At 52.1% G+C, this 26,935-nt stretch overlaps 1 protein-coding gene across 2 annotated transcripts in view; it reads left to right on the top strand.

Moving 5' to 3' along the window:
• The window catches only part of GRK5 (G protein-coupled receptor kinase 5), a 229,804-nt gene that overhangs the window by 173,534 nt on the left and 29,335 nt on the right, over positions 1-26,935 (top strand). For both annotated transcript variants that reach the window (XM_023511674.1, XM_023511675.1), the window contains exons 4-6: positions 840-917; positions 24,838-24,938; positions 26,631-26,723. In XM_023511674.1, the coding sequence (XP_023367442.1) occupies positions 840-917; positions 24,838-24,938; positions 26,631-26,723 (272 nt within the window). The remainder of the gene's footprint in view (positions 1-839; positions 918-24,837; positions 24,939-26,630; positions 26,724-26,935) is intronic.

Here is a 26,935-nt window from a genome sequence, read left to right as displayed (position 1 = left end):
TGTTGTTGAGAAGTTGCTCTGGGCTTGGAGGTTTGAGCCCTGGCCTTGCCACCTCCAGCTGCATGACCCTGGTTAAGTCCCTTTCCACTGTGGACCCTCTGGATGTCCCCTGTAGGTAAAGGGGTGGGATGGCAGCTCCTGTCCTCCCATGTCAGTACCCTGCTTCTTTGGGTTCAGATGAGAACATCTTAAAAAAAGTCTCTGTGTATTCACTTTGAAAACCAAAGACGGCATCCATGTTACTGTTTATCTTTGCAAGGTATAATCATTGCAATGACGGTAATTATGGCAAGTGTTTGTTATTGAATATTTATGATGTGCCAGGCCCCAGGCTGAGAGTTTATCACTTCTGTCTGTATAATTGCCCTTACGTAGGTGCTAGTCCCATGTGCATTTTTAGAGAATTTAAGCAAATTGTCTAAGGTCACACAGCTTGCAAGGTCTGAGCGACCTAAGACAGCCTCTCAGTGGCCATCCAGTTTGGTGGCCTGTGGCCTGTTATTTTTCAGTGGTTTCTTTTGATTTATCTGAGTTGGTGATACTCAACCCTACCTGCCGGGATGCTAGTCGTCATGGCCCACTGGCGAGAGGCTGAGCATCTGCCTTTGCTGGTGCTCCCTGGTTATTTTGACATGTAGCCCCGTGGAGAGCCACTGTCACGATAACCAGCTTGGACTGGCCCTCTGGGCTCTTGGCCAGGCCCTCACTGGGCCTCAGTTTCCTGTCCTGTAGAAGGAGGGGATTGGTCAGGTGGCTGCTAGGGGGGCTCCCCAGGGGGGAGCTACACATACGGGTCTCACGAGCAAATCTGTTACTATTCTCTTTCTCCTTTTTTTTAGTCAGAATATGAAGTTACTCCAGATGAAAAACTGGGAGAAAAAGGGAAGGAAATTATGACCAAGTTCTTCACCCCAAAGGTAAGAGGCCTCCCAAGCCCCACAGTGGGAAGAACAGGAGGCTTTATCCAGGAGTATGAACCCCTGGTTTTGTGCCAGGCCATGTGGGTACAGGCTGGTGGCTGCCTCGGTCTCCCGAGATGCATAATTCTCATTCTCTCTTAGAGAGTGCCCAAGCCTAGCAGGGCCAAGAGGCAGATGGTTCAGGCCAGGCCTGGGGTCAAGGGCAGGAAGCCTACTTCTTGGAGGCTAGCCCTGTCCCACAGAGGTCCCCATCTTGCCCATTGTTGACACCCCAGCATTTGTGACAAGATAGTTGGAGGCATGGCCAAGGTAAGGATAGGAAGTGCCCAGAAGAAAGGCTCAGCAGGGCAGTTCTGAGAGGCTGGCATGGAGGGCAAGAGTTGGGGTGAGCAAGATGGAAAGGGGGTAGTCTGGCTGCACTGGCAGAGCATGCCGCCTGAGGCTGAGGCAGTCCATGGAACAGTGAAAGAATGTGGGGACTTCTGAAGTCCATTCTGGAGAACACTGCGGGGGGAGGGGCCACCTTGACTCTGCTCAGGAGCACCCACCCAGTGGTTGAAGGAAGGGGATTACAGCAGCCCAGGGTCTCCAAGACCTATTTCCTCTTAACTCACCTTGACAGAGAAATGTGTCCTTGACCCATTTAGTGTTCTAGTCCCAGCTATTCTACCCACTGAGTCAAGCCTTGTTCTCTCTTTGGGCCTCAGTTTCCCTTTCTTCAAAAGGGGCCTCTCTGCCAAACCCACTTCTTGGAGGAATTAAGAGTGTGAGCTGAGATCTGCCTGTGAATTGCTTTGTGCATATCCCGCACCCCTGGGGCCAGAGTGGTTTTGTCCTGCTCAAGACCCTAGACACTTTAGGCTTCTCTTGGTGGCTATCCCAGGCTGCCTGTGGACAGAGGTCATCACAGCCATCAGTGCCCCACTCCTACACCTCCTACACCACATTTAGCCCTTGTCCTCAAGCAGGTATGTTCTTCTCCAGCTTCTGCAGTTGGCTGCTGGCCATCTCCCTTGTAAGGGAACCAGCCTCTCACCCAGAAGCATTGCGAAATCCTGCTCCAGGCCTGCGGATGGCCATCCCTAAAAGACGCACAGAGCTGTCATCATCTTGCTTTTTCTCCATTTCTGCTTCCATCACAATCACATACTTCTCTGTGTGTGGATTGCAAACACCCCAAGTCCTTTGCCCATTCCAGAAATGACAGGACTAGTGGTCATAACACCTTCAGATGCAGAACAGGACCCGCTCACTCTGGGCAAGACATGGCACATAGCTGCCCGTGCCATCTGTGAAGCTCTTGGGCAGTGCTGCCCTGCTGCATTCTAGATACGGGTCTGTTGGTGACGTCTGAGCAGGGTCTCTGTTAACTCTCAGTTGTAGCCAGTGGTGTATTGATGGGCTACAGGTGGATGCATTTTTTATCTCCTGGCCACCACTCAAAACAGCATGAACATGTGCACATGAGCAGGTGCTGCGAGCTCAGAGGGGTGTAAGTACTCAAAAGGACATGACCACAATAGCTCCCTGGCTGAGCTCCTGCAGTGTGCCAGGTGTCTCCAGTATCCACGAGAGATAGCCCTGCTCACGGACAGGCTGCCAACGCCCCCAGAAGTGAGTGACCCGCAAGGGCAGCTTGGCTGCTCAGCTGCCCGGTGCAAGGGCGTCTTCCCACACAGGTCAGCTTGGCCTGCTCAGCTCTGCATCTGTGCCCTTTTTAATGCTGCCTCTTTAGGACAGTGTCCCTCCAAACAGTGGCAGCTTACAGGTACAAAGGGCCCATTGTACCAGGCACACCTCCCATCACTGTCACTGTAGGAGGCAGGGTCCACAGGCCTCATCTTACAGATGAGAAAGTGGAGGATTGAGGAGCTGTCACATCCCAGGCCCCTCAGCTAGCAAGTGGCAGAGCCAGGATTTGAACCCTAGTCTGGGTGATTCCGGAGCCCTGGGCATGTCCCCCAAAGTGCAGTCTTCCCTGCCACACCTCATCACTGCCTTCCGCCATCTACCAGCCTGGCTGGAACCAGCAGTGACAGTGGTGTGCTTTTTCTGCCCAACCCCCCTGGCTGGGTGGGCTCTTTGTGTCTATACAAGAGTGAGGTGTGGGCAAGCACCAGGGCTACCACTGGGGGCTGCTTCCCTCTTTCATTGCCATGTCCAACCTCATCCAGAAGCCCCTATTGGCCACCCCTGACCTGGGCCTCCAGGCCTCCCCACCTCTGCTCAGCATAGCCTCTGCCTCCTGCAGGGAGGGGGCCCAAACTCCCCATCGGTTCAGACGGTTTTACAAGTGCCTTTGAGCTTGCCAATGTTTTTCCTTAAGTACTTTTAGTTTTTTAAATGTTAAACCATACCACATGTTATGGCCCAGGGGGCTGGGGGAGGTGGTCCATCGTTCCTTGGGTCAACTGTTTTCCTACAGTAAATCCCACACCACCCTCCCTGCCTCTGTCCTCCCCTGTAGCCTGCTCAAGACCCTTTTGCATGTTTCAGTGCTACAGATGCCTCAGGTGCTGGGGAGTTCTGGCTGAGTGAGGACAATACCTGAGGCACAGTCCCCAAACCACAGCTCATGTGTCCCAGCTCTGAACAGTGTTTTCCAAAGGACAGACCATAGGACTCCAATCAGTGAAAGGCTCTACGCAAAAAAGCCTCTGTGGTCAATTACGTGTGGATAGCACGGCAAGCCAGGAGGAGCAGTCTGGACTCTACTTTAGGTGCCAGTAGAAAGTCACTGGCATGTGAACATATTAAAGGCTCTGAGAAGTCCTGCAATACAGAAATCTGTTTAACTGCTCACAAAGCATTCCCCAAACTTATTTGATGACATACAGTTTTGTTTTGTTTTTTTTATTTCACATCCCGCTGAGCACACCTTGGCCTGTAGAGCAAACCCAGGGGCCTCGTGGCCACCCCATCTTCTGCTCCAGCAGCCACCTGTCTCCCACACCGGGCACCAGCCACACTTTGTCCTAGTCTCATCCCGACACTTGTACATGTTGCCTTTGTCCAGGCTGTGCCCAGGAAGACCTCCACCTAAGGGCTGCTCCCTACATGACTCTCTCGCCCCTATATCCCAGCTCAGCGCATTGCCCTCCGCTGGTTTCTGAGCACGTGGCTCCGCAGCTCTGTGGTTGTGCCACTTCACCACCTTACAGAACTAGGATCACACGTGCACAGATCAGTCCAAAGCAGCATGACAAGACCAGCAGTGGGGCTGCACCCAGAGAGGTGGGGGCCTGGAGAAGCTGCCCCAGCTCTCCTAGATGAGCCAGAGAAACTTCTGGAGGGTTGGCACTATTGAAGCATATCTTTAAAAGGAGGAGGAGAAGGTCAGACACAAAAGAAGGGAAAGGATCCGGTCCCTCCAGGGCAATGGCAGAGAGCAATGGGCGTTTGGTGTTGTCCAGGGGTATCTGTGATTGGCACCATTGGTGGGTAGGGTATGCATTCCTAGCATCTGGTAGTGGTGGCCAGGATACCACTGAGCATCACACAGCACACATGATGGCTTCCTGCCACGCCAAAGTAGCTAGAGGCAGATTGTCATGGTGCCAAGGGTGAGAAACCCAGGCATGGAGGTGGGAGGAGGCATGGGGTGGCCTGTGCTGTAGGAGTGGAAAGGCAGTGGAGGGCCCTCTGGGCTATAGGGCCCGGGAACTGTATTGAGGAGGTGGCAAAGGGGAGCCCTCAGGGCTTTAGGTGCCATTTGTACTTTAGGACAATCTGTCAGACCACAGGGAGGAGTAAAGAGGGAGGTGAGGAAGGCCTTGACCCAAGAGGCCATTGAAGGAGCTATTACGGGAGCTGCAAGGTGACAGTGACCCAAACTAGGCAGCAGCATGGGGGTTGGGGGGAGGAGGGGATGCTCTCGGGTCATGGCCAAATGTGATTGTGCAAGAGAGCGGACAGGAGGGTCCCAGACGCTGCCGTGGTTTTTGTCTTCAGTCTGAGCAGGTGGAAGGGCCCCAGGAAAGACAGCATGGCGTGAGGGATATGGGAAGGCACAGGTGTGCGCCACACAGATAGTCATAACTGCATTGGACAGAGACAGTGGTCTCAACTCTCCTTGTGTCCTCTGTCCCAGCACAATGCTAGATCCCTGGTTCTCAGTCAGTGAGAGCTGCTTTGAGTGAAGCAAGGCGGGGACCCCTGGGTAGCTCCCCTTCACGGGCCCCTCACCTCTCCCGCCTTGTGTCTTCGGGGAACTGACAACTGGTGGGCTCACATCCAGCAGTGTTGACATTACATCTTTGCTGGAAGTCTGAATGAAAAGCCCTGCTCTCTAACACGCTTTCCCCTGAAATTACATTCTCCTTCCCTATGGGAGGGTGCGCTTCAAACCCTTACCTGAAGCTTCCATCCCAAGAGCCAAAACCCACCCTACCTACGCTGTGCCCCAAATCCCGCACCAGCTGCCTGCACGTGGCCAGCTTTGCTTCGGGGCTGTTAGAGGTGGCCAGCCGCAGTGCGCTGTGGAAGGGGTTGAAGGCTGTGGAGAGCTAGCAGAGAGGCAGCAGAGGGCTGTGAGAAGGAGCTGCACTTTAGGGTCAGGTAGACCCGGTTCAAAGCCACACGTGCTTTCTTCTCTTCCCTGTGTGGACTTGGGAAAGTCACTTAACCTCTCGGTGTCTCAGGCTGCCAGGGGGGGTGGGAAGTGGCAAGAATCACAGAAAACCAGCAAGGACCAGCACAGTAGCTGGTATATATTAGACAGCTGGTCAGCAGCGGCTGCCCTCTGCCTTTCCCCTCCCTTCTCTGTGCTTGCACAATGAGGCTGTCTCGAGGAAATCATGCAGATGCGGAACTGCCGGCTGTAGACCTGGGAGAGGCCAAGCTGGGGCCCAGGGGCTGGGCGAGGAGGCTGGATGGAGAAAAGGCCGGGTCTCAGTCAGGCTGCCACAACAAACCAACCCCAAGTCCCAGGTGCTTCCCCCAAAAATGGTTTCTTTCTTTCTCATGCATAATCTGATTGGGTCATTAACTCTTCTGGATTCTTCCCCTCGGGTGACTCAGGGGTCCTAGCTGCTTTTGTGGCTCCATCATCTTGAACATGTTGTCTGATGGTCACTGCCAAGGGGAAGGGAAGAATGAAGGAGGGACACGAACCTTAACTGTCTGATCTGGAAGTGACACATGTCCCTTCCTCTCCCAGTGTGTTAGCCAGGACAGAGGTGAGAAACGTGTGGAATACTGGGGAAGCACCCAGGACAGGGTCCTGCCTGCCTTCTCAATCCCTTCCCCGCTGACCGGAAACCTTGTCTGTGTCACAGGCCAGTCCCTGGTGCTGGTTGGACAACCCCAAGTGTCTCAGGTTCATCAGCTCAGAGGAGCTGGCTAGAGTGCTCCACAGTCAAAGCAGACAGGTGAGCTGGGCTCTGTGGAGATCTGGCCAGCTCACCTTCCTGTTACCTGCCAACCAGAAATGGTATAGGTGACAGGTGTTCAAAGGAGGGGAGGGTCACTCTGAGCCGGAGTGAACCAGGAAATATTCTTAATTATAATAATAAATACTAATGAAGACAGCAGCATAGAGCATCTATCTTTAAAATATGCCAAGTCCAGTCTCCATCACCACTTTCTGATTCCAGGGCACTGTAGCACCCCAGGGAGAAACTGTCATACCTACTGGCAATCACTCCCTTTCCTCCTCACCCTCCAGTCCACTTTCTGGCTCTAGGCCTGTCTTAGAGCTTTCAGATGCGTAGAATAGATGTGTCGTATAACTCACGGCCCTCTGTGACCAGCTGCTTTCCCAGCACAGTGTTCTCAGGGTCCTTCTACCTTGCAGCGTGTGTCGGCACTTCGTGCCTTTCCACAGCTGAATAATACTCCATTGTGAAGATGTCCCCACTATTCACCTGCCCATCAGCTGATCGACACATGGGTTGTTCGGCCTTTGGGGCTATTATGAATAATACTGCTGTGAACATCCATGTACAAGATTTTTGTGTAGTCTCATGTTTTCATATCTCTTGGGATATAGTTAGAAGGGGAATTGTTGGGTCATATGGTGACTCTATGTTTAAGCTTTTGAGGAGCTGCCAGGCTGTTTTTCAAACCACTGCCTACCAGTAGTGTCTGAAGGTTCCAATTTCTCCACATTCTCATCAACACTTGTTATTTTCTGTCTTTTTAATTTTACCCATCCTAGTGGGTGTGAAATGGTGTCATTTTGATTTGCAATTCCATAATGACTAATAATGCTGAACATCTTTTCGTGCGCTTATTGGCCATTTGTACATCTCCTTTGGGAAATATCTATTCAAGTCTTGTGCCCATTTTGAAATTGGGTTGTTTGTCTTTTTAATTTTGAGATGAAGAGGTTCTTTGTATGTTCTAGACACAAGTGCCTTATCAAATATTTGATTTGCAAATGTGCTCTCCTGTTCTGTGGGTCCTCTTTTTACTTTCTTGATGGTGTCTTTTGAAGCATAAAGGTTTTTAATTTTAACAAAATTCTGACTTTTTGATTCTTGTTTTTAAATGACTTATTTTTACTTTGTGGTATCAGTCTCTGTAAGAAGACTTCAGTTCTTTAGGGAGTAAACCATGTACGGGGACAAAGTAAAAAAATCCTAGTGCACATTCAACCACATGACCCAGTCTTCCTTTGGAGAACCTGAGCCCCATTCCCTGTCGGAAAGATCAGAGCCAGGCCTGGTCCTTTAGTAACATCCCACCCTTACCTACCCTAGTGGATGTGACAGCATGCTCCAGGCTTTGAACCCTCTGTGTCCAGCACTACATTAGCACCTTACAGACCTGTGCTTGAATCTTCCCCAAATGGGTATTAGTGTACTCAATTTACAGATCAGGTAACTGAGGTTTGGGAAGAGAAGAGCCTGGGTCATAATGCTGGAGCCAGTGTTTAAGTGCAGCCCTCGAATGACCTGCTTCTACAGTGTCAATGGTAAGACATTCTGCTGTCATTGATTTTAATTGGGCTCATGAGCCGCTGAACTGCCCCATCCTAATTACTAAGGCCTGGCAGGTGGTACCCAGTCTCAGTGTGAACTGTCAGCAGCTTCCAGAAGAAGCTCAAGCCTGATGGTGGTTCTCCTGGAAGGGCCTGCATGGTGCTCCTCCTGGACTGCGGGGTGACCAGTGGGTTGAGGCAGGCTTCTGAGTAACTCCTCAGCCTTCCTCTGTGGGATGCCGGGAAGGCCCTAGTGCAGGCAGCTCTGGGAGCACATTTCTTGCCCAAGGTCCACAGGCAGGATATTGTTCTCTGGGCCCTCCAGGGGCAATCAGAGGGTAAGACAGGAAAATTTGTTTTTGTTAAGAGGGAAGTTGCCCATCAGCCTGTGTTACTGCACAAAAGAAATCTATTCCTAGTGCTTGTCTGGCTCTCCCGAGAACATTCACCTTTTATAAAGTAAAGAGCTTAAATAAAAGGAAATTATAATTATCCCAAGTTCCCTCCCCCTCTGGCCCCCTGCTTGCTGCATTGCCTCCCTGGACCCCTCGCCCCCAACCCAGGCACCAGCTCCTGGAGTCCAGGGATCTGGGAAGGCTCCTTGACATCATTCCTTGTCCTCAGGACCACATGGAACCCCAGTCCTGCCACTTACTGGCTGTGCATCCTTGTAGCCTCAGTTTCCCCATCTGAGTATGGGATTGACAAAAATGGCCCCCATCTGGGCCTATAGCCATCCATCGTTCTCATACCTTCATGGTTTTTGCCGTGTTTGCAGCCTTTACAAGTTACCTATACAACATTTTTCTTTAAGTCAACTCATCTTTTAATTTAATTGAGTTTTAAAATGAATCCTTTTATCAGAGAACATGCCCGAAAAGCCAGTGTTGATTTGTCTACGTAAAGATAAATGGAGAAATTGGTATTAAACCTAAGCTAAACACTGCTCTACCTGCCTGAGGCTCGGAGCCTGAAGCCTCCTTTCTTATCACATTAAAGGATATTAGTGAGTGTTAGAGGCGTGGTAACAAGGCAGTAGCACCACACAGGGACTTCCTACTTGATTATGGGAAGATTGAGGGAGAATTGAAGAGAATACCTTTTTCCCTGAGTGACTCACTGTCTGATCTGCCCCTGTGCCTCCTAGCACCTCTCTTAATCTTTGGAAAGGGCTCGGCGCCTATAGCTCAACCGGCTAAGGCGCCAGCCACGTACACCTAAGGTGGCGGGTTCGAATCCCCAGCCCGGACCCGCCAAACAACAATGACGGCTGCAACCAAAAAATAGCCGGGCGTTGTGGCGGGCGCCTGTGGTCCCAGCTACTTGGGAGGTGGAGGCAGGAGACTCGCTTGAGCCCAGGAGTTGGAGGTTGCTGTGAGCTGTAATGCCACGGCACTCTACCCAGGGGGACAGCTTGAGGCTCTGTCTCAAAAAAAAAAAAAAAAAATCTTTGGAAAGGGCTGGGCTGCCTCTGCCTTTCCCAGCAAGGATGCATTATGGAAATGCCAGCTAGTTGCTGTAAAGACGTGACTAAGAGCCCAGAGCTCTGGACCAGGAGTCAGGCTCATTCCCAGTCTCACATTCTGGAGTCCATGGCCTTGGCAGAGGTGCTTAGAGTCTGCCTGGCCATCTAACCAACTCTCAGTCTCTAGGGCAGGGGTCCTCAAACTTCTTAAACAGGGGGCCAGTTCACTGTCCCGCAGACCATTGGAGGGCTGGACTGCAGCCCCTGGGATGAGTTGGTGGCTAAGCTGGACAGGCAGCGGTGGCAAAAACAGCCGGCGGGCCACAGTTTGAGGACGCCTGCTCTAGGCCAACCAAGGGCGCGGGCTGTGGGTGACTTGGGCACATCTTTCCCTTCCAAGTGCCTGCCACATCCCCCATGGGGTTTGGGGTCCCAGTCCTGTCCCTGGTCCCAGGTTTTCATCTCTGCTTAGACCTCTTGGCTGTCATCTCTCAGACCAGGATCTTCATCCTGCAGTCAGCAAATCTGGTAAGCTCTAAGCCCTCATCTGGGCTCTCGGCCATCATTCGCTCTCATGCCACCTTCACGTTTTTGCCATATTTGCATTTTTGCCTCAGTGTAGATAACTTTACATTATGCATTATAGAAATGCCAGCTAGTTGCTGTAAAGACGTGACTGAGAGCACAGAGCTCTTTACAGTTATCTACATTACGTATTCCTATAAATCAACTCATCTTTTAACTTAAGTAAGTTTTAAAAGGAATTCTTATATCAGGAACATACCCACAAAACCTATGTTGATATAACCGGAGAAATTGGTATTACATCCAAACTAAGTACTCCTTTGCCCGCCTAAGGTTCTAAAGCAGGCCAGGCAGCTCTGGTGGGTGGCCCGGGTGGAGGGCCGCTAGGCCGTGCACCTGGCTTTTCTGCCTTCCTGCCTCAGCCCTGAAAAGACACTCAAGGGTGGAAGGAGATTGAAAAGAAAACTTGAGAAATGGACGTTCTAGAGCTTTCTCAGGCAAGAGCCTCCAGAGGCAGGGGCTGGGCCTCTTCCTCTTCTACTCTTGGGAACCGCAGAGGGAGGAATTCTACTGAAGTCCCTGTGTGGGAGGGATACTAAGTCATCAAGCCACATTTGTACTCACCAGTTGTCCTGGGGCAAGACTGAAGGAAGTAGTTAGTCTTTATTGAGCAACTACTGCCTGCCTGGAACTTTGCATGCCTTGTTTTCTTAAGTCCTCATGACAGCTACCTGAAATGATAAGAAACGGTGGGGTGGGACTTACCTAGGGTGGCTGTCAGTATCGCAGAAATCTCAAGAGGTACCCAGTTCAGGGCCTTGCATGCAGTTTGTCTACAGATTCCCAGTGTGCAGGCAGGACGCCTAGGAGGAAGTGTCCTAGGGTAGTTGACTAAGCTGGGGAACTGGACCGCTTTTTTATCTTCTTCCCCACTGTGAGACCATTTAGGGTTCCGTGGAACATAGTTTGCAAATCACTGAGCTAAACCAAAGTCCTCATTTCCTAGCTTAAGATACTGAGGCCCACAGAGGGACTGGCTCCCCTCCCAACCCCAGCACACAGCTCAGAAGAAGACTGTCTCTCTGGGCTTTCAACAGCCCTGTGCTGGAAACATGGAGAGAGGCCCTCAAAGGAGCACTTCCTGACTGGTGTCCCCTCTTCCTGCTGTGGCTGGCCTGCAGCTGGGCTTGAGGGGCTCAGCGCTGTCACTCTTTGGGCCAGCAAATGTCTAAATGCTGAGACATTTGTAGAGTCTGAGCAAGGCAGAGGAGGCGGTTGGCACCAGATGGTCCACCATTTAAGCCCTGAATCATTAAGTCTCACACTCCTTTATGGAGGAGGTGGGAGCGAGTAACTCTCATTTAGCACCTACTGTGTGCTATATCCTTTACTCAGTCTATCTTTATGACAGTCCTGTGTAGTAGACACAATTGTCCCAATTTTACCCTGGACAGTCAAAGCTCTTAAGCTAGTGGTGGTGAAACCGAGAGAATTGGAAACAGAGACTGAGGCAGCTGTCTGTGAGCAGATGTCCACAGCAGCATTATGTTGGGTGGCCAAGAGACGGCAGCAACCCAAGTGTCCGTCTAAGATGAATGGGTAAGCAGAATACCGTAATAACATAAAATTATTCGCCTTAAAAAGAAATAAATTCTAATAATAAATGTTCAAAATGAATGAACTCTGAAAACATTATGCTAAGTGAAAGAAGCCAGCCATCAAACACCATATATTGTGTGATTCTTTTGCTGTGAGGCATCTAGAATAGGAAAACCCCCAGAGGCATGAAGTAAGTTAGAGGTTACCAGGGGCCTGGCAGGAGTGAGGGAATGGGGAGTTATTGCTTAATGGGTACAGAGTTTCTGTCTGGGGTGATAAAAATTTTTGGAAAAAGATAATGATGATGTTTGACATGATAAATTCAATTCGTGCTGCTGAATTGTACCCTTAAAGATGGTTATAATGAGACCTGGTATGGTGGCTCATACCTGTAGTCTTAGCACTTTGGGAGGCTCACTTGAGGTCAGGTGTTTGAGATCAGCCTGGCCATCTGAATTGGTCTACAAAAGAAAATAAAATTATCTGGTCATGGTGGGCAATAGAAGGAGACCCCCCCCTCACTCTAAAAAAAAAAACAAAAAGGCTAAAATGATGAACTTTCCATCACATGTATTTCACTACAATAAAAGAAAATGAACAACAAAAGAAGAAGGAAGCTGGCCTCTATCCCCAGCCTGTCGGGTGCTGGAGCCTGTGATCCTTCTCCTCTACTGTGTGATCTGCTAAAAAGTTACCCAAAGACAAAGAGGCCCCCAAATCAGCTTCCCATGGGTAGCAAGAGGCAACAAGGCTGGATGGGTAAGTGAGCCCAGGAGGCGAAGTGGCTCTCATCCCTAAAGGGTGTACCTGCTGGCTGGTCCCCTCCTGGGCCCTGTCCAGCTCCTAGGCCCAAACCTGGGCCTCAGCTCCCACTTTGCACTGTTTTGACAGCATTTTCTCATGCCAGTCTCCCTGTGCAGCACACTTACTCACTGTGTGACTGTCCTTCAGATAGACACCGCCCCACTGCCAGCCTTTCCCGGCAAGGAGGTCATCTTAGCTCACAGCCTGATTTCATCCTGGCCCCTCCTCACAACCTTGAGGCTGCTGTGCCCAGCTGGGGCTCCTCACAGCAGGCCGGAGCAGGCAGGCCCATCTAGGTCCTTTTTCCTTTCTCGTGACCTTCCAGGTCAGAAAACTGGTTGTCCCTTTGATGCTGGTGGAACTGGCTCTGCCTCTGACCCCGTTCTGTGTGCGTATAGTGTTTCCGGCCTAGAATCCTCTCTTTGGAGTGGTTGGAGACAGGGAAGTCAGCCACAGGCTTCCTGAGGGCACTTCCCCCACGTCCCCTCTGTCTTGGGGACAGTGATGCTCGGCTGACTCACCTTGTGGCCCTACAGGCCCTCCCTCTCCATGGGGTTTTAGGCAGAGATCCATCATCATGGTGGGGGGAAAGGGGCTCAGTTGAATTCTCTGGATTTTAGGAAATTCCTGCCCCTCCTTCATTTCCCAGCCCCATGGAAGGAAATCTTCACTAGAGAAAAATTCAACACAATTTTATACTGAAGCTGGTTTGGAAGTTGTAGAGTGGGAGAGGGTAGTGGGTGTTCTGGAAGACAGCAGATCAGCTGGCCCTGCCCTTGCCCCTCACGCTCAAAGAATGGGGGACCCTCCCTGTGGCAAGTCTTCCGTACCCCATCCCTGTGGGACCAGGTTCCACATGAGAGTTACCTGCACGTGGTTACACTGGCCCTGGGGGAGTTGGCTGCATGCAAACCACTGGCTGGGAACAATCCCATTTCTGTTTCTGCAGCTACCCTGGGTCCTGGGAGCCCCCGCATGCAAGGCCTATGTAAACAACACGTCATCTCTGGTCGCACACTTTGGGCCCCCAGGTCACCACCAGGGATTATCAAATTGACAGAGCTCAGCTGGCCCCTCTTTCACGTCCGGCACATCGCATTTTGTTAATTATCGTCTTTTGCTTTTGACGCAAAGGGTCGAGGTCTGGGTCAGGGTCACTGTGTATTTTCCTTTCATTCTTATTAAAGTTGCCTAGCTCTCAGGGTCTCTGGTTAAATCCCACTGGTGTCAAAAGATGTCCTCTTTGCTTTTTGACCTCTATGAGTCCATTCTGATTTCTCTGAGGCCATTTGAGCAGCAAAGGAAATGTGGGTCCAGGTCTTTCCAGCTCACTCTGCTTCCCCTTCTTGAAGGGCTGTGGCTATTTCTCAAGGGCTGTGTTTTTCCATCTTGCTGGCCTAGGGAACACACCAACATGGAGACTTGGGGTGACCAGTTTAGGAGGGCACCATGAAGGGGCTGGATACTCCCCCAGAATCCCTGAGGCAGAGCTTAAAGTTGTCTACAAAAATGAATTCTTTCAGAGCCCTGGTCTTCTTGGAAGACTTCCCAGCGCACAGACTCCATGCGTCAAAGGACAGATGGGTCCTCACTATTATCTGGTCAAACCCCCTTCACCCTTTGGGCCTTAGTCAAGCTTTTAGTGGACCTGTGTCTGATGAGGCCATCTCCTTGAGTTCTCCCTCCCAGGGGCTGAGAGGTCTCCCACATTCACAGCCCGCAACCCTTGCCGGCCTTGACTTCCCACCACTGGCCTTTTGAGTGGTCTGTGAGGTCCTTGGAGTAGGGCTTATGACCTGGGCACAGAATGGACCCTCAGGAATCCCATGTGGCTGATGGATTGAGTCACTGGGACCCAGGAGAAGCTTTCCTCCTGGACACAGCTGTTGCCCCAACTCTTCCTTTGCTCACAATGTCCTGGAAGTCTGGCCTGGTGGAATAACCAGCTATCTTCCAGGTCACCACCAAAGAGGTACAATGGATCGTCTTTCAGAGAGTTAAGGAGGTTGCCAGAGTGGTGCCAAGCTTCTGCACCACAATGGTGCATGGCCTCACCCAGGAGGCAGGCTAACTTCTGGGCACTGCGTCATGGTGTGGCTCCTCACCTTCCCATCACCAGCCACACGAGTCTCCTTCCAGAGAGCACTGTGAGCCCCTCAGACGGGGTCTTTGAGCTCCTCATCAAAGAAGGATAAAGATGGCAAGTGGGTGCCATCTTCTTAAGAGGTGAGGGGGAGGTCTCGAAGGCCCTTTAGAGAAGGCCTCTTTGAGAGTGAGGGCTTCACATGGAGGGACAGGGTTTTTTTGCAGGGGTGGTAGACTGAAGTGGAAATACTTGGAAAAGATTAGCTCTTTCCCCCTCTCCCCGCCTTTCTCCTCTGCTCTCTCTCTCCTTTTCCTCACTCTCTCCTTATCTCTCTCCCCTCTTTTCTCTCCTCTTTTCTCATCTCTTATCTCTCCTCCTTGGTGCTACTCTGCAGCCTCCCTCCCCCACCAATAAAGACCTTTGTACAAGAAAAAAAAAGAAAGAAAGAAAAGATTAGAACATTAGGTACAAATGAGAATATTGAGAATGAGCAAAGAAATCACTTTCCATGTGTGAGCTCAGTTTCCAGACTGCTTTTGCAGAAATATGCCCCATTGAGACCTGCCTCCCTGCTCCCCCTGCCCCCCAGAGTGCTCTGGAAGGAAAGAGCACTAAAGCTTAAACTTCCTCAGATTGGTGCTAAATCTGCTTCTTTACAAAGCAGACTGTGCCTGCCTTTGTAGACAGTGCGGTGTAAAGGTGGCCCAGTGAGTTACCCCACCGAGGAAGATTTGTCATTCTTCCGGCTCCCACCCCCAAGCCCTGGAGCCACCAGCTGCCTGTCCAGCCATGTCTCTGCCCGGAGGGGCTGCACCCAGCACATGCAGTCCATCACCTGGGCTGACCACAAGGACATCAGGGAGGCCCTGGGGTGTTGTGGCTGAGAATTTCAGGATGTTAGCATCAAACCCAGAGTGGAGGGAACAACAGCCCACAGCTCTTCGCTCAGGAGTGTGTAGCTGGGCTGATGTATTTTCTCCCTAATGACCCAGAAAACAAAACCCTGCCTTTTTCCTTCGGTCTGTTCTTGTCTGGGGCTCAGGCATTGTGTCTCCTGCCTGACCTGGACCGAGAGAGGAACCACTCCAGACGGACGTTGAGGGTGTGTGGCGGTGGCTTTTCCACATGGCACTGAAGGTTTTGATTAAAAAGGTAGAAGAATGGTGCTTTTTCTTCTTGTCAGCCAGACCTTAAATCAGCCCTCAAGTGGAGAAATGCTCCCCCCGGCTGCTGTTCAGCAAACGTTCTTCCCTTTTCTCTGGTTCTGATTGTGTAAGCATGTTTAATTGCAAGCCAGGATTTGGGGTTGGAATGAGCCCCATGCCCCACCACCTCCTGCTTTCTTTACCCTGCCCCCTCTCTGGAGTTGGGGAAGAGGAGCCAGCCAGCGTTTGGAGGGCCCTCCTGGCCACCTGGCCTAAGCCCCTGATTTTACAGATGGAGGATTCGTCTAGATTCTTGGTGGCAAGTAGCAGACACTTTCCAGTTGCTGAAACAAAAGGGGGGTTTATTGGAAAGATGGAGGGAGAGGGTTCTCTCCTATGATCAAATGAAACCACGAGAGAGACATGGCAGTACCTGGGCAGGGGGCCCCTGCAACCTGAACACTTCTCCCAAGGGGCAGCTCCAGGTCCTCCCCCAGCCAGCAGCCCCCATGCCTCCAGCCCACAGTCCCCAAGATGGGCATGGCTGCTCAATCCGGTTCCAACTGAAAACATGCCATAGAGCTCGTACTGGCTCAGTTTGTCACAAAGCCCGGGGGTAGAGCAGAGCATCCATGGTAGTACTTTGATGGACAGACCCCTTATCCTCACTGTGAACGGGCATGCACGCACACATACTTATTCAACAAGTATACCAAGTACCTACTATGTGCAGGAACAGCATCAGTTCATTTCAGCAGAGTAGGTTTTAGAGCCAGACAGGCCTGGGTTTGAATCTTTATGAACTATTTTATCTATAAGCATTTATGGAATACTCAGAGCTCTGATGGGACAGGAATATAGCAAACCGGGGCTTAAAGAGCCTCAGTTTCTACACCTGGACATTAGAACTACAAGCTCCCCCTCACAGCATTGTTCTGGAGAACAACAGAAGTGTAAATTTCTAAGCCCACCTTGAGGGCTTTAGCAAATGCTGCTGGCTGTGGGGACTGTCGGGCCAGCCCACAACTGCCTTCAACTGGCTCCAGCTGGAGCCTGACTCCTGCCCCTGCCCCCGCCCACGGCCAGGCTTCCTGTAGCTGACGCAGATCCCCTCGTGAAGGGTCAAGGGGCGGCCAGGGTCTGGCTGTGGGAGTGGCCCACCCCATTCCCATTCTGGAGGAGAAACGGGGTGGCCCCTCAAGAAACAGCTTCTTCCACCCATGTATGGGCAAGACAAGGCATGCCCCTTGTTTGGAAGGAAGGGGAACCCTGGGAACCCCTTTCTTCTAGAAAGTCTGCGGAAGTCTCTCCTCAGCTTTTCCTGAAAGCGGAGTCTGTCCACATTGGGAAATTGCAAATAGTTTACATGGGGAATGTCAGCTGCCCACATATGAAAATATACACATCATTAAGCCCTAAGTGCTTGCGTCTGTAGATAGAACGGACAGTCCCCTGGGCTGACCTTTTGTCTACCGAATGAACCACTGCTAATGAGGGCTGGTGGGCTCATTGGGATGTTTTCGCATGTTGAAGTGAAGCATATGTTGGACATTAGCCTGCACTGTGTGTGTGTGGTACGCATGACAGCACTGTACAAACAGCATTTGTCAAAACACGCAGAGCCCGATGTACCTCCTTATCCAGCCGCCGGGGGCCTCCAAGGAGAGCTTGCTCTTCAAGGCCAAAATCACATCCTCCTGCACTAGGAGGCACGTGGCATCCTCAGAGGATGTGCGGGTTCTCAGGGATAAGGCTGTCTAGCCAGAATGCTTGAGTTTGAATCCTGTCTTTGCTCCCAGGCCAGCTGTGTGACCTTGGGAAAGTTATTTTACTTCTGAGCCTATTTCTGCACTTGTAAAATGCAGATGTAGTGGTAATAATAAAACCTACATGTGGGATATTAAACATTAAACCCACTTAAAGCTCCTGGGACCTGGCATATAGTAAGGTGCTCAAGACCTGGCAGTGATGGCTCGGCGCCTATAGCTCAACCGGCTAAGGCGCCAGCCACGTACACCTAAGGTGGCGGGTTCGAATCCTAGCCCGGACCCGCCAAACAACAATGATGGCTGCAACCAAAAAAAAAATAGCCGGGCGCTGTGGCGGGCGCCTGTGGTCCCAGCTACTTGGGAGGCAGAGGCAAGAGACTCGCTTGAGCCCAGGAGTTGGAGGTTGCTGTGAGCTGTAATGCCATGGCACTCTACCCAGGGGGACAGCTTGAGGTTCTGTCTCAAAAAAAAAAAAAAAAAAAAAAAGACCTGGCAGTGATGATGACAATGGTCATGCCAATTGTCACTGGGAGGAGGCATTGAGTAGAAGGTCCTGCCTGCTCAGAGTGTCACATTGAAGTGGATCCTGAGGACTAGGTGGGACCTAAATGTGTCGTGATGGGGTGAGAACTCCTTTCCCAGGAACAAGCAAGGGCCCAGCAGGGAAAGCCAGAGCCTGCCCAGGAAGTTGCCACCACGAGATCACTGCATGAGAAGCAGAGGGCAGGAAGAAGCAGGTCAGAAAGGGTGTTTGGGGCCAGGTCCTGTGGACAGTGGGATCATCAGTGCTGTGTGGGCAGGATAACTCCTTCGGGTGCCATTGACTAATACAAATGGCAACAGGGACCTGTGAGAGGCCTCCTGGATGTTCTAAGCCAAAGAAGAGACTTGTGGGAACCAGAGCAGTGAGGTGAGGATGTTGAGGAGGTGGCGGGTGGGAGAGATACTAGGGCTGAGATCGCTGCACATGTGTCCCATCTGGGAAATGGAGACAAGCTGGTTTCAAGTGTAGCTGAGGAGACCAAAGCTATCCTTCCAGAGAGCTAGTCCAGGACACCTGGCTTAGGGCTCAGAGCCACACCATCCACACAGGTGCTGATCCTGGCTGCACAACAGGCCAGCACGCGACTTGGGGTCCCTTCTCTCAGTTTCCCCCTCTGTGCCATGACTGGGTTGATGGGCTCAGCACTGAGGGGAGGGGTCTTCCCTGGAGTGCCCTCTGTCATCTCTACTTCCTCTGCCCCCATCTCAGTCCTGAATCGCTGAATAAGTACACACCATGTGTTTCCAGAAGGCTCCAAGAACCACACCAGAGGCACAGGAGGCAGGGTGGCTGTCAGTTGGCCTTCTTGACCCTTCAATCACACTCCAGCCCTGGGTGCCCCCAAGGACACCAGCCATGTACATCTGTCTCATGTCCACTCTGACATCTTGAAACATGACACTTTGATGCCAGAAGATGCTTTGGGAACAAGAGCCTCAGGCATCTGGAGCTTCTTGCTGATGCAGGGAATGGTGTCCCTTCCCCCTGCCAGGCATTCATGGTGCAGAGGGAGACAGCAGTGTCGGGTGGCTGCCCGGTGGCTGCTCAGAGATCAGCCCTGTGAGATGACGACAGGCCTGCCTGCTGCTCCTGCTGCGTCTCCACAGTCTGGACAAGTCCTCCACTTCTGTTCCGCACCTTCATTCTGCCCCATGCTTACTGCAGCCTCCAGGTCTCAGCCAGCCAGTTTCTCCCCACCTGTGCCAGCTCTGCCTGGTCTTACCTCTCCGGGGCTCCCTCCCAAGTGGATCTCGCCCTTTGTACCCCTCAACTGTTACTGCAAAGGTTGGCTCCTCAGGTCTGAGACCAATCACGTTGTAATTAGTTCAGGCGTGCCCTCAGGCTCCCAGGTCTCCCATGGGGGGGGGGTGTCTCCCTGAGCTGTCTGTGCCCTGAAGTTGCATAGGGGTACAATGGCGCCACCTTGTGACCTGGCTGCTCTGCGGGCCTTGGTGACTGAGAGTCCCTGTCTGTGTAAACTCACTGGGGGTGGATGTTTGAGTATAGGAGGGTGAGCTCCACTTGCTTCCTGGATCAGGTGTTGAATACAGCACCCATCAGGGTAGCTTCGTGCCAGGCCAGTTCCCTGCCCTCCTCACCACCATCCTGTCTGCCTCAGCGCCTGAGATACGGCAGATTATTTGTGCTTCAGTTTCAGCACAGACACTCTTGTGAAGCTGCAGGGGGTTAGGGAGTAGAGCATTTGCCTTACTAAGGGGCATTGGGGGGCAGGACTAGCCTTCCCATATGTCACCTCCATTAGCTAGCGAGTCACCCCTAACCACTGTAAATCCATTGCCGTCCAAACACAGCATCAGGACAAGCCCCTAACTCTTCTCTCCAGCCAGACCACCACTCAGACTGTCTCTGCTTTAGAAATTCCGAGCCCTCGCATGCATTGAGTCACTCCTGGTCTCAATACGACATCACCGCGCCTGAATATCGCAGAGGTTTCTGTTCTGACCGAGGGGAAGACTACAGAAGTCTGACCCAGGGGACCTGTTGGAGTTTAGGGTCACAGCAGGGGAGGACACTGGGATGAGGACAGAGGGACTCACACAGGCATGAAGGCCACCATGGGCCCTCTCATCCATTTAGAGGTGGCCCTGCTTGTGTCAGAACACTGTGAAGGCTTTTCTCTGTGCACTGCGGTGCTCCAAAAAACATCCCACCCAAGCACCACCTCATGCTGCCTTGCTGGTTAACGCACACATCAGGAGCTGCCTGGCCCTCCAGAACCTGTGGCCCAAGCATCGGAAAGAGTGGAGAGGGGGCCTGAGCTGTAGGGGGTAATAAGGAGGAAAAGGCGGGGCTTCCAGGGAAGACAGACAGATACCACCATGGCCTGCGATTGTCCCACCCACTAGAACTGCACAGCCCTGCCCCAACCTGAGTGTGGCCACAAGTTCCTCTGGGGCAGGACATGGACTCAAGGTCAATTTCTCATTCCCGGGGGGCAGTGAGGCTGGTTCTTTCCCCTCCTGGCAAGGGGAGCTTCATCCAGAGGCACAGACTCTGGAGCAGGCAGTGTGCCCCTGTGCTTTAATGCCACCCTCAGTTTGTCCCTAGCTTCAATGGGGAAGAGAAGAAGAAGGCCCTCAGCCAGAGAGGGGGCAAGGTGGAGTCCTCAGTGTGCCAGGAGACCCTTGGGTCCTTGAGGCAATCAAGTCCTTTCTCACTCAGCCAGAAGGGAGGGCACCCTAGGCATACTCAGCATACCCAACCCTGTCTTGCTGTCTTAAGCTATCTGGGAGAGATGACCTCAGAGCCCTCAAGGGCAGCTGGTGTCATCAGAGTGGACAGTGGCAGAACCAGAAAGGCTTGTCATGTGGAGCTGGCCAGCTGATTGGCTTCAGCTGCCCGAGACTGTTGAGAGGCTGGGCCCTCATGGCAGGGCCCCGCGAACAGAAAAACACTGTCCCACTTCTTCTTGCAGCCCTGGGAAACTGTGTTACTACCACAGGCTAATTTCAGACCTTTTAGAGGAAACTTGGCACCGAAATCCACACTGTTGTGTTAAAGCTGAGGTCTGTAGCCAGAGCCATTTGAGGAAACCACCTAGTGACCAAAGAAATAAGGCACTGTTGGCCAGAGGAGGTCCCAGGCTCCTGGGGGAATTTTACCAGAAACCACCACAGACCCATTCTCCTGGCCGCCTTCACTCCTGCAGGTGTCTATGGACCTGAGGGCCTCTCCCTGGCATTTCTGTTTGGTAAGAAATCAGAAGGATGTTTTTGACAGGAGGAGCAGGGCCTCATCCTTTCTCCATATCCTAACCCTCATCTTCCTCCTAGTAGGACTGTCCGTGCCAGAAAGAGCCACAGCACTGCCCAGCCACAGTGCTCCTGACACTTCTGTGTCTCCCTGGAGTGGGGTCACCTTCCTCCCCAGAGGCCACCTGGCCTTTGTGCATCCCCTTCCTCAGCTAAGCCCAGAAGGGATTCACCTCTGGAAAGGGTCTAAAACTGCAGGGACTTCTGCCTTCAGGGACCCAGAGGGTGGATCCCAGGTTCTGAGCCGATTCTGTGCAGAACCCCAGCACACTCTGCACTTCTGGCGGCTGTCCCTTATTGGAGCCTCAGTTCTGGCAGACAGGCCCTGGGGAACCTTCTTACAGGGTCTCTCTTTGCAGTCAACTTCTCTGAACTGGACATCCTCCGGGTCCACTGATGCAAAGAGTAGCTGTCTGGCTACAGTGCCCTCTTACCCTTGTCTCTTGCCCTCCTGGTGGGCTTGGGCTGCAGTTCCAGACTCACAATGGCCAGCAGCGTCTTTTTCCCTTCTTATTGGCAAAGATATCGTGCCCTGGAGGCACTTAAAAGAGAATTTGGTTGGAATCACACTCTCTTCAAGTGGAGCCAAATGCATTATTATCTGCTCATTAACTCCCTCGTTAGGGCTTTGCCTGGCAGAGTCCTCTTGCCAGCCAACCCAAAGAAGTGTGACTTCATGCACACAGCTGGGTCACTCTGGGCCTTGGGAAGCCCCTCCATTCTGTCTGCTGGTGGGAGGGTGGCCAATAAGGGTCTGGAGGCCTGGAGCCAAATCTCACTTTGCCTCTGCCGCCATCTGCTGTAAAGCTTTCCCGGGGACCCCAGCCCATAGTGACCTCTCCCTTCTCTGAGCCCAGGGCCTGACCCTAAGTGGCACTATCTGCCTCTGCTGCAGGACCCAACAGCACCCTTGTTCTCACGTGGGCTCTGTGGGGCCCTAGGGGCTTCCTGAGGGGATGACAGGGGTGGTCCAGACAGACAGATAGCCCACTACCTCCAGCCAAGATCTCACTCAGGAATCACCCAACCTGGCTTCAAATCACCTTCTCATTACTTATTGGCTGGGTGACCCTGGGGAAATGGCTTGATTTTTCTGAAGCTCAGTTTCCTGATCTGCAAAATGGGGGTCATAATAACATCTAACTCAGAGAACCATAAGGATGATTAAATGAAATCATACATGTGAGGTATTTGGCACAGCACCTGACCACAGTAAGCCTTCAGTACATGCAAACTGTTGTTTCCAATTAAGTTATTTTTATAGGTTTTAAATATTGGGTCTCTGGATAAATTTCACCTGGAAGAGAAAAGTTTACTGCTAAAAAGAAGTTTGAAAGCCATTCTGTCCACCTAGCCCACTTTATACCTCACTGTGTGTACAGTATAGCCGAGAACATATCTGCTCGGACATCCTCTACCTTGTAGTATGGCATGTATGTCTTCCTGGAGAAAAAGTACTTTGAGGCCAGAGATCACTCTGGTTTCATTTTTTAATTCTCCCCCACCCAGCACTAGGCTGGGCCTATGGTGAGTAAGGACGGGTCCTCCCTAGGTGAAAACAAGGGCAGAACCTCATTGTGGTGCATCCAAGTGTATTCAGGTGGTCAACTCACATCTTCCTTCTGAGGTCCAAGAAATGGCTCTGTTTCTCTCTGTGGCTCACTACACACCCCCTACCCCACACCCAGAGTCTCTATTTGCTGAGTTATGCCACGTCTGAGGTCATATCCTGGCGCAACAAATTGTATCATCTTGCTCATTAACAAGTGGACAATGACCGCCAGCTCTGCCGGGGCAGGGCTGACCTCCCAAGCCAAGGTTTCCCAGCTGTCGGCTCTCTTCCTCCTCAAGCAGATTTGCTCTTAGCCTCTGGGTTTGTTATAATAGTTGGTCACTCTGAAGTAGCTTGGAGTTACATGAGTCCCAAGAGACTCAGCTGCCAGAGTTCCTAAGAAAGTTCCCCGAGTCTTAGAAACAAAAAAAAAAAGCCCAACCATAAATTCCTAAATCTCACAGTGTCCTTCAGGCATCTCTGGAGCATCTCCTGCCCATTACAAAGGGGTAAGTGGAGCCTGCAGTAGCCACCATCAGGCACCAGTAGCTGAAGACAGACACGAGACCAAAGTTCAGGCTCCTTCCACAACAGCACGCACCTTTTCTGCCAAAGTTAGGGCCAGTGCCCTACAGGTTGCTATTCTGTATCTTGTTCATCAAGTGTTTAGTGTGGAGAGGGAGGGATGGCCCAAAGCAGAGCAGGGCAGAGGTGGAAGGGAGCTGCCGCCATGCAGGATGACTGATGGTGCCTGAGAAAATGAGCTGGAGCCTGCGGTTTGGTGGAGTGGCTTTGGCTGCACTGAGGTGGGTGGCAGCTACCACTGGCAGCAGATTGACCCACACCTGAGGCCATCTCCACAAGGAGGCTAGAGCCTCTCAGGCCAAGCTTAAGAGGGAGACACTGAGGGCAGGGGTGAGCCTGCAAGTGGGGGGTGTGCTAGGAAAGAAAGAAGGAAGGAAGGGATTTGGCTCTTAAGACCCATGGGGAATAGAAAATGAGCCACTGATTTCATTCACCAAGGACATGCCAGCTGCTGCTGCTGGGGCTCCTCCTCCACCCCCGGGATCAAACCCCCTACAGAAACCGCCCAGCAGACTTGGCAATGTAATCAGCCCCATAGTCACATTTCAATAGCTGGGAAGAGAAAGCAAACCTTTCAGATTTCAGCATCCTTTGGGGGAGAAAGACGTGTCTACGCCCTGTCTTTCTGAGCCCACTCCCAGCAATTTTCTCAATTATCCCTGTAATTTATTAAAAACCCATCTTGAAGCCCAGCTGGTGAGTCAGCCCCTAGGGACAGCTGGTGGAGGGTGATTGGGTGGGGGAAGGGGAGGGGGCGTGCCCTGGACAAGATTGGGCTGCCTCTTGTCCCTGTGCCTTCCAGAGGGGGGTGCTGCTCCTGGATGGGACACAGAAACTCCCAGAACTGTCCTTTCAAACTTGAAATACTCAGACCAGCAGCTTAGCCTTTAAGGAGAATGATGGTGGTGACACTTTTTTGACACTTGCTGCTATATTCCAGGATCTGTGCCAGGTGCTTTACCTGAAGGTTTCATTTTATCCTTCTGGGAGAAACTATTATTTCTGATGATCTTGCTGATAAAGAGTGAGGCTGAGCAGTTAAGACCAAGGTCCCACAGCCACTAGTAGCAGGTTTGGGATTCGAACCCAGGTCCACATCTATATTCACTCAGCCACTGAACTCCCCCCTCCCCACCACAGAACCTTCCTTCCATTCCCTTTTGTCTGTTTCAAACCCTTTTGAACCTCATCCTCACATGTGCCCTTGGAGGAAACAGGCCTGGAGTGGCCAAGGGCGGTTACTGAGCGTGGTGGAGACCTGCTGATGAGCTGGGCCATATTGTGTGGCTCCTCACAGCTGTGGGCACTGGCATACCTTGCCAGTTATGACCACAGGCCCAGGCCTTGGGGACCATGGTCACTGATGTTATGCAGATTAGTAGTGAGGCTCAGAAGACCCAAGTGGCCTCCAGGAGGTCACACAGCCCATAAGTGGCAGAGCCAGAAGACTCACCCAGAGTCTGAGTTTGTTCCAAATCTTCCAGCCCAGCCCGCTCCCACACCACCAAGTGTGGGCAGAAGGGGTGGCCAGCACACGTGTGTGCACTGGCGCTAGGGCCCAGGCTGTACTTGACCTGCACCTGCAAACAGCCCTGTCCACCCTGCTCTTCTCTCCTCATTGACCACCTCCTTCTCTTCCTATTTTCCAGTCCCCAGTGTTCATCGCCCAAGTTGGCCAAGACCTGGTCTCCCAGACGGAGGAGAAACTCCTGCAGAGGCCGTGCAAAGAACTCTTCTTAGCCTGTGCACAGTAAGTGCCCCAGGCCTCCTGCCTGCCCCAGCTGCCCCCCACCCCCCCACAGCCTAAAGAGGCTCACCCTCCACCTGGCAACTCAGGGCACGAGGGCAGGTCTTCAGTGCCAGAGGCCCCAGCCAAGCCACTCAACTGTTTGTATACTTCTCATGAAGGGAAAAAGATACCAGGGTGCCAAGTCCAAAGAAAACATCTGTTTCAAAGGGTGTTGAAAGCAAGTGGCTCTCCAGGCTGTTGAGACAGAGGAATGTGCAAAAATGTGACCCTGCCTGGGTGGTTTGGAATCCTTCCCAGGCCCCTCAACCCCCACCACTGCCACCAACCAGAGCTGGGTGGAGCCAGTGCAGGAGGAGGGGCCTTCTCTGTGGTACCATCACCTTGTCTGCAGGCTATACAGCCACCTCGAGGGAGGGTTAGACAATTAGTGGGTATACTGAGGGCTGGCAGGTGTGAGCATACACAGATACGCACAAGTGCGCGTGTGTGCGCGCACATACACACACACACACACACGCTACACATGCAAACATACATATATGCCAAAAGCTGTCGAAAGCTGCTTATCCACAGGGCTGGAGGAGTCTGGGGGTTTTTCTTCACACCCTTCCTCAGCACCTCAGATGTCAGTTGAGTACCTGCTGTTGCCCTGGCTCTGTACTAGGTTCTGGGGAATACCACAGTGAACAGGAACCCAGTCTTGGCTTTGTGGAGCTTATGCAAGAAAACCAGCAACCCACAGCACTGTGGAAAGAGCCAGGAGGGCCTTTGTGGGGCCAGCCCTGTGTTGAGAAGAGGGAAGAGGCCCCGGTGGGCAGAAGCAAGCCTAGTTATGGCTTTCTTGCTGGCCAAGGAGCAGACTTCATAGGGGATGGTGTCTGCCCTGGTGACCCTGACCCTGAGGGAATGGCCATCCTGGCCCCCCATGCTGGCCCACTTTTAGGCTTGGCAGGATTACAGCCTCTGATGTGCTGCCAGGGTCCCCTTGCTTCTCTAGGTCCCAACTTCCTGGGCAAGATTGCTCAGCATGGCCATTTGTAGGAGGAAACATGCTCATCCCTGCCTGTAGCCTGGTTTGGACCCTGCCAGACCTTGCCCTGATGACCTGAGACACAAAGAGTCCCCCAGCACCCCCAGCCCAGCCTAGTGGCTGGCTGCTGAGAGTGACCAGCAATTTTGCATGTCTTGAAAACTCCTAGGGGCTTTGCTGATCTTGGGATCAAATCCAGAGCCTTCCCCCACCACCTCCACCTCTGGGTCTCAGACCTTCCCTGCACCTCATGAATCCTTTATCTACTCTCAGCTCAACTCAAGAGCCCCCTCTTCAGAGAGGCCTCCCTGACTCCCGCAGCCTCACTTAATTCATGTGAATTCAGGATGACACATCTCTGCACTTATTTTATGTTTACTATTTACTGTTTGTGTCCCCACACAACGCCAGCCCCATGCTCACAGCTGTATCCCAGGGCCCAGAACAATGTCCAGCACGTGGCAGCTACTCAGTAAATGTTGTCGGGATCAACCAATTTCAGATAACCTTCAGGGGAACAGCGGGGCCTCTGGCCAGCCATGCCGCATCTGCTATAAAGCCCGGGAGTGCATGAGGCCTGGAGCAACTCGCTGGCTACCGCTGTGCTTGTCTCTTCAAGATGGGGATTAAAAATGTTCACCTTCTTGTTCCATCTGAGCTAGGTCCGTCCATGACTACCTGAGGGGAGAACCATTCCACCAGTACCTGGGCAGCATGTACTTCGACCGCTTTCTCCAGTGGAAGTGGTTGGAAAGGTGAGTCCCCCACACCACATGCGTGAGTACATATGAATCAAGGAGGAGGGGGGTAAACAGATTTTTCATCTGAAAATTTATGTAAAAATCAGTTACGGCTCAGTGCTTGTGGCTCAAGCGGCTAAGGCGCTAGGCCAGCCACATACACCTAAGGTGGCGGGTTTGAATCCAGCCCGGGCCTGTCAAACAACAATAATGGCTGCAACCAAAAA

The sequence above is a fragment of the Otolemur garnettii genome, unplaced genomic scaffold (genome assembly GCF_000181295.1).
Source record: "Otolemur garnettii isolate 467f Iridium unplaced genomic scaffold, OtoGar3 scaffold00021, whole genome shotgun sequence".
Classification (NCBI taxonomy): domain Eukaryota; kingdom Metazoa; phylum Chordata; class Mammalia; order Primates; family Galagidae; genus Otolemur; species Otolemur garnettii.
The sequence above is the reverse complement of the archived record's forward strand: the minus strand, read 5'-3'. Positions and strand labels throughout refer to the sequence as shown.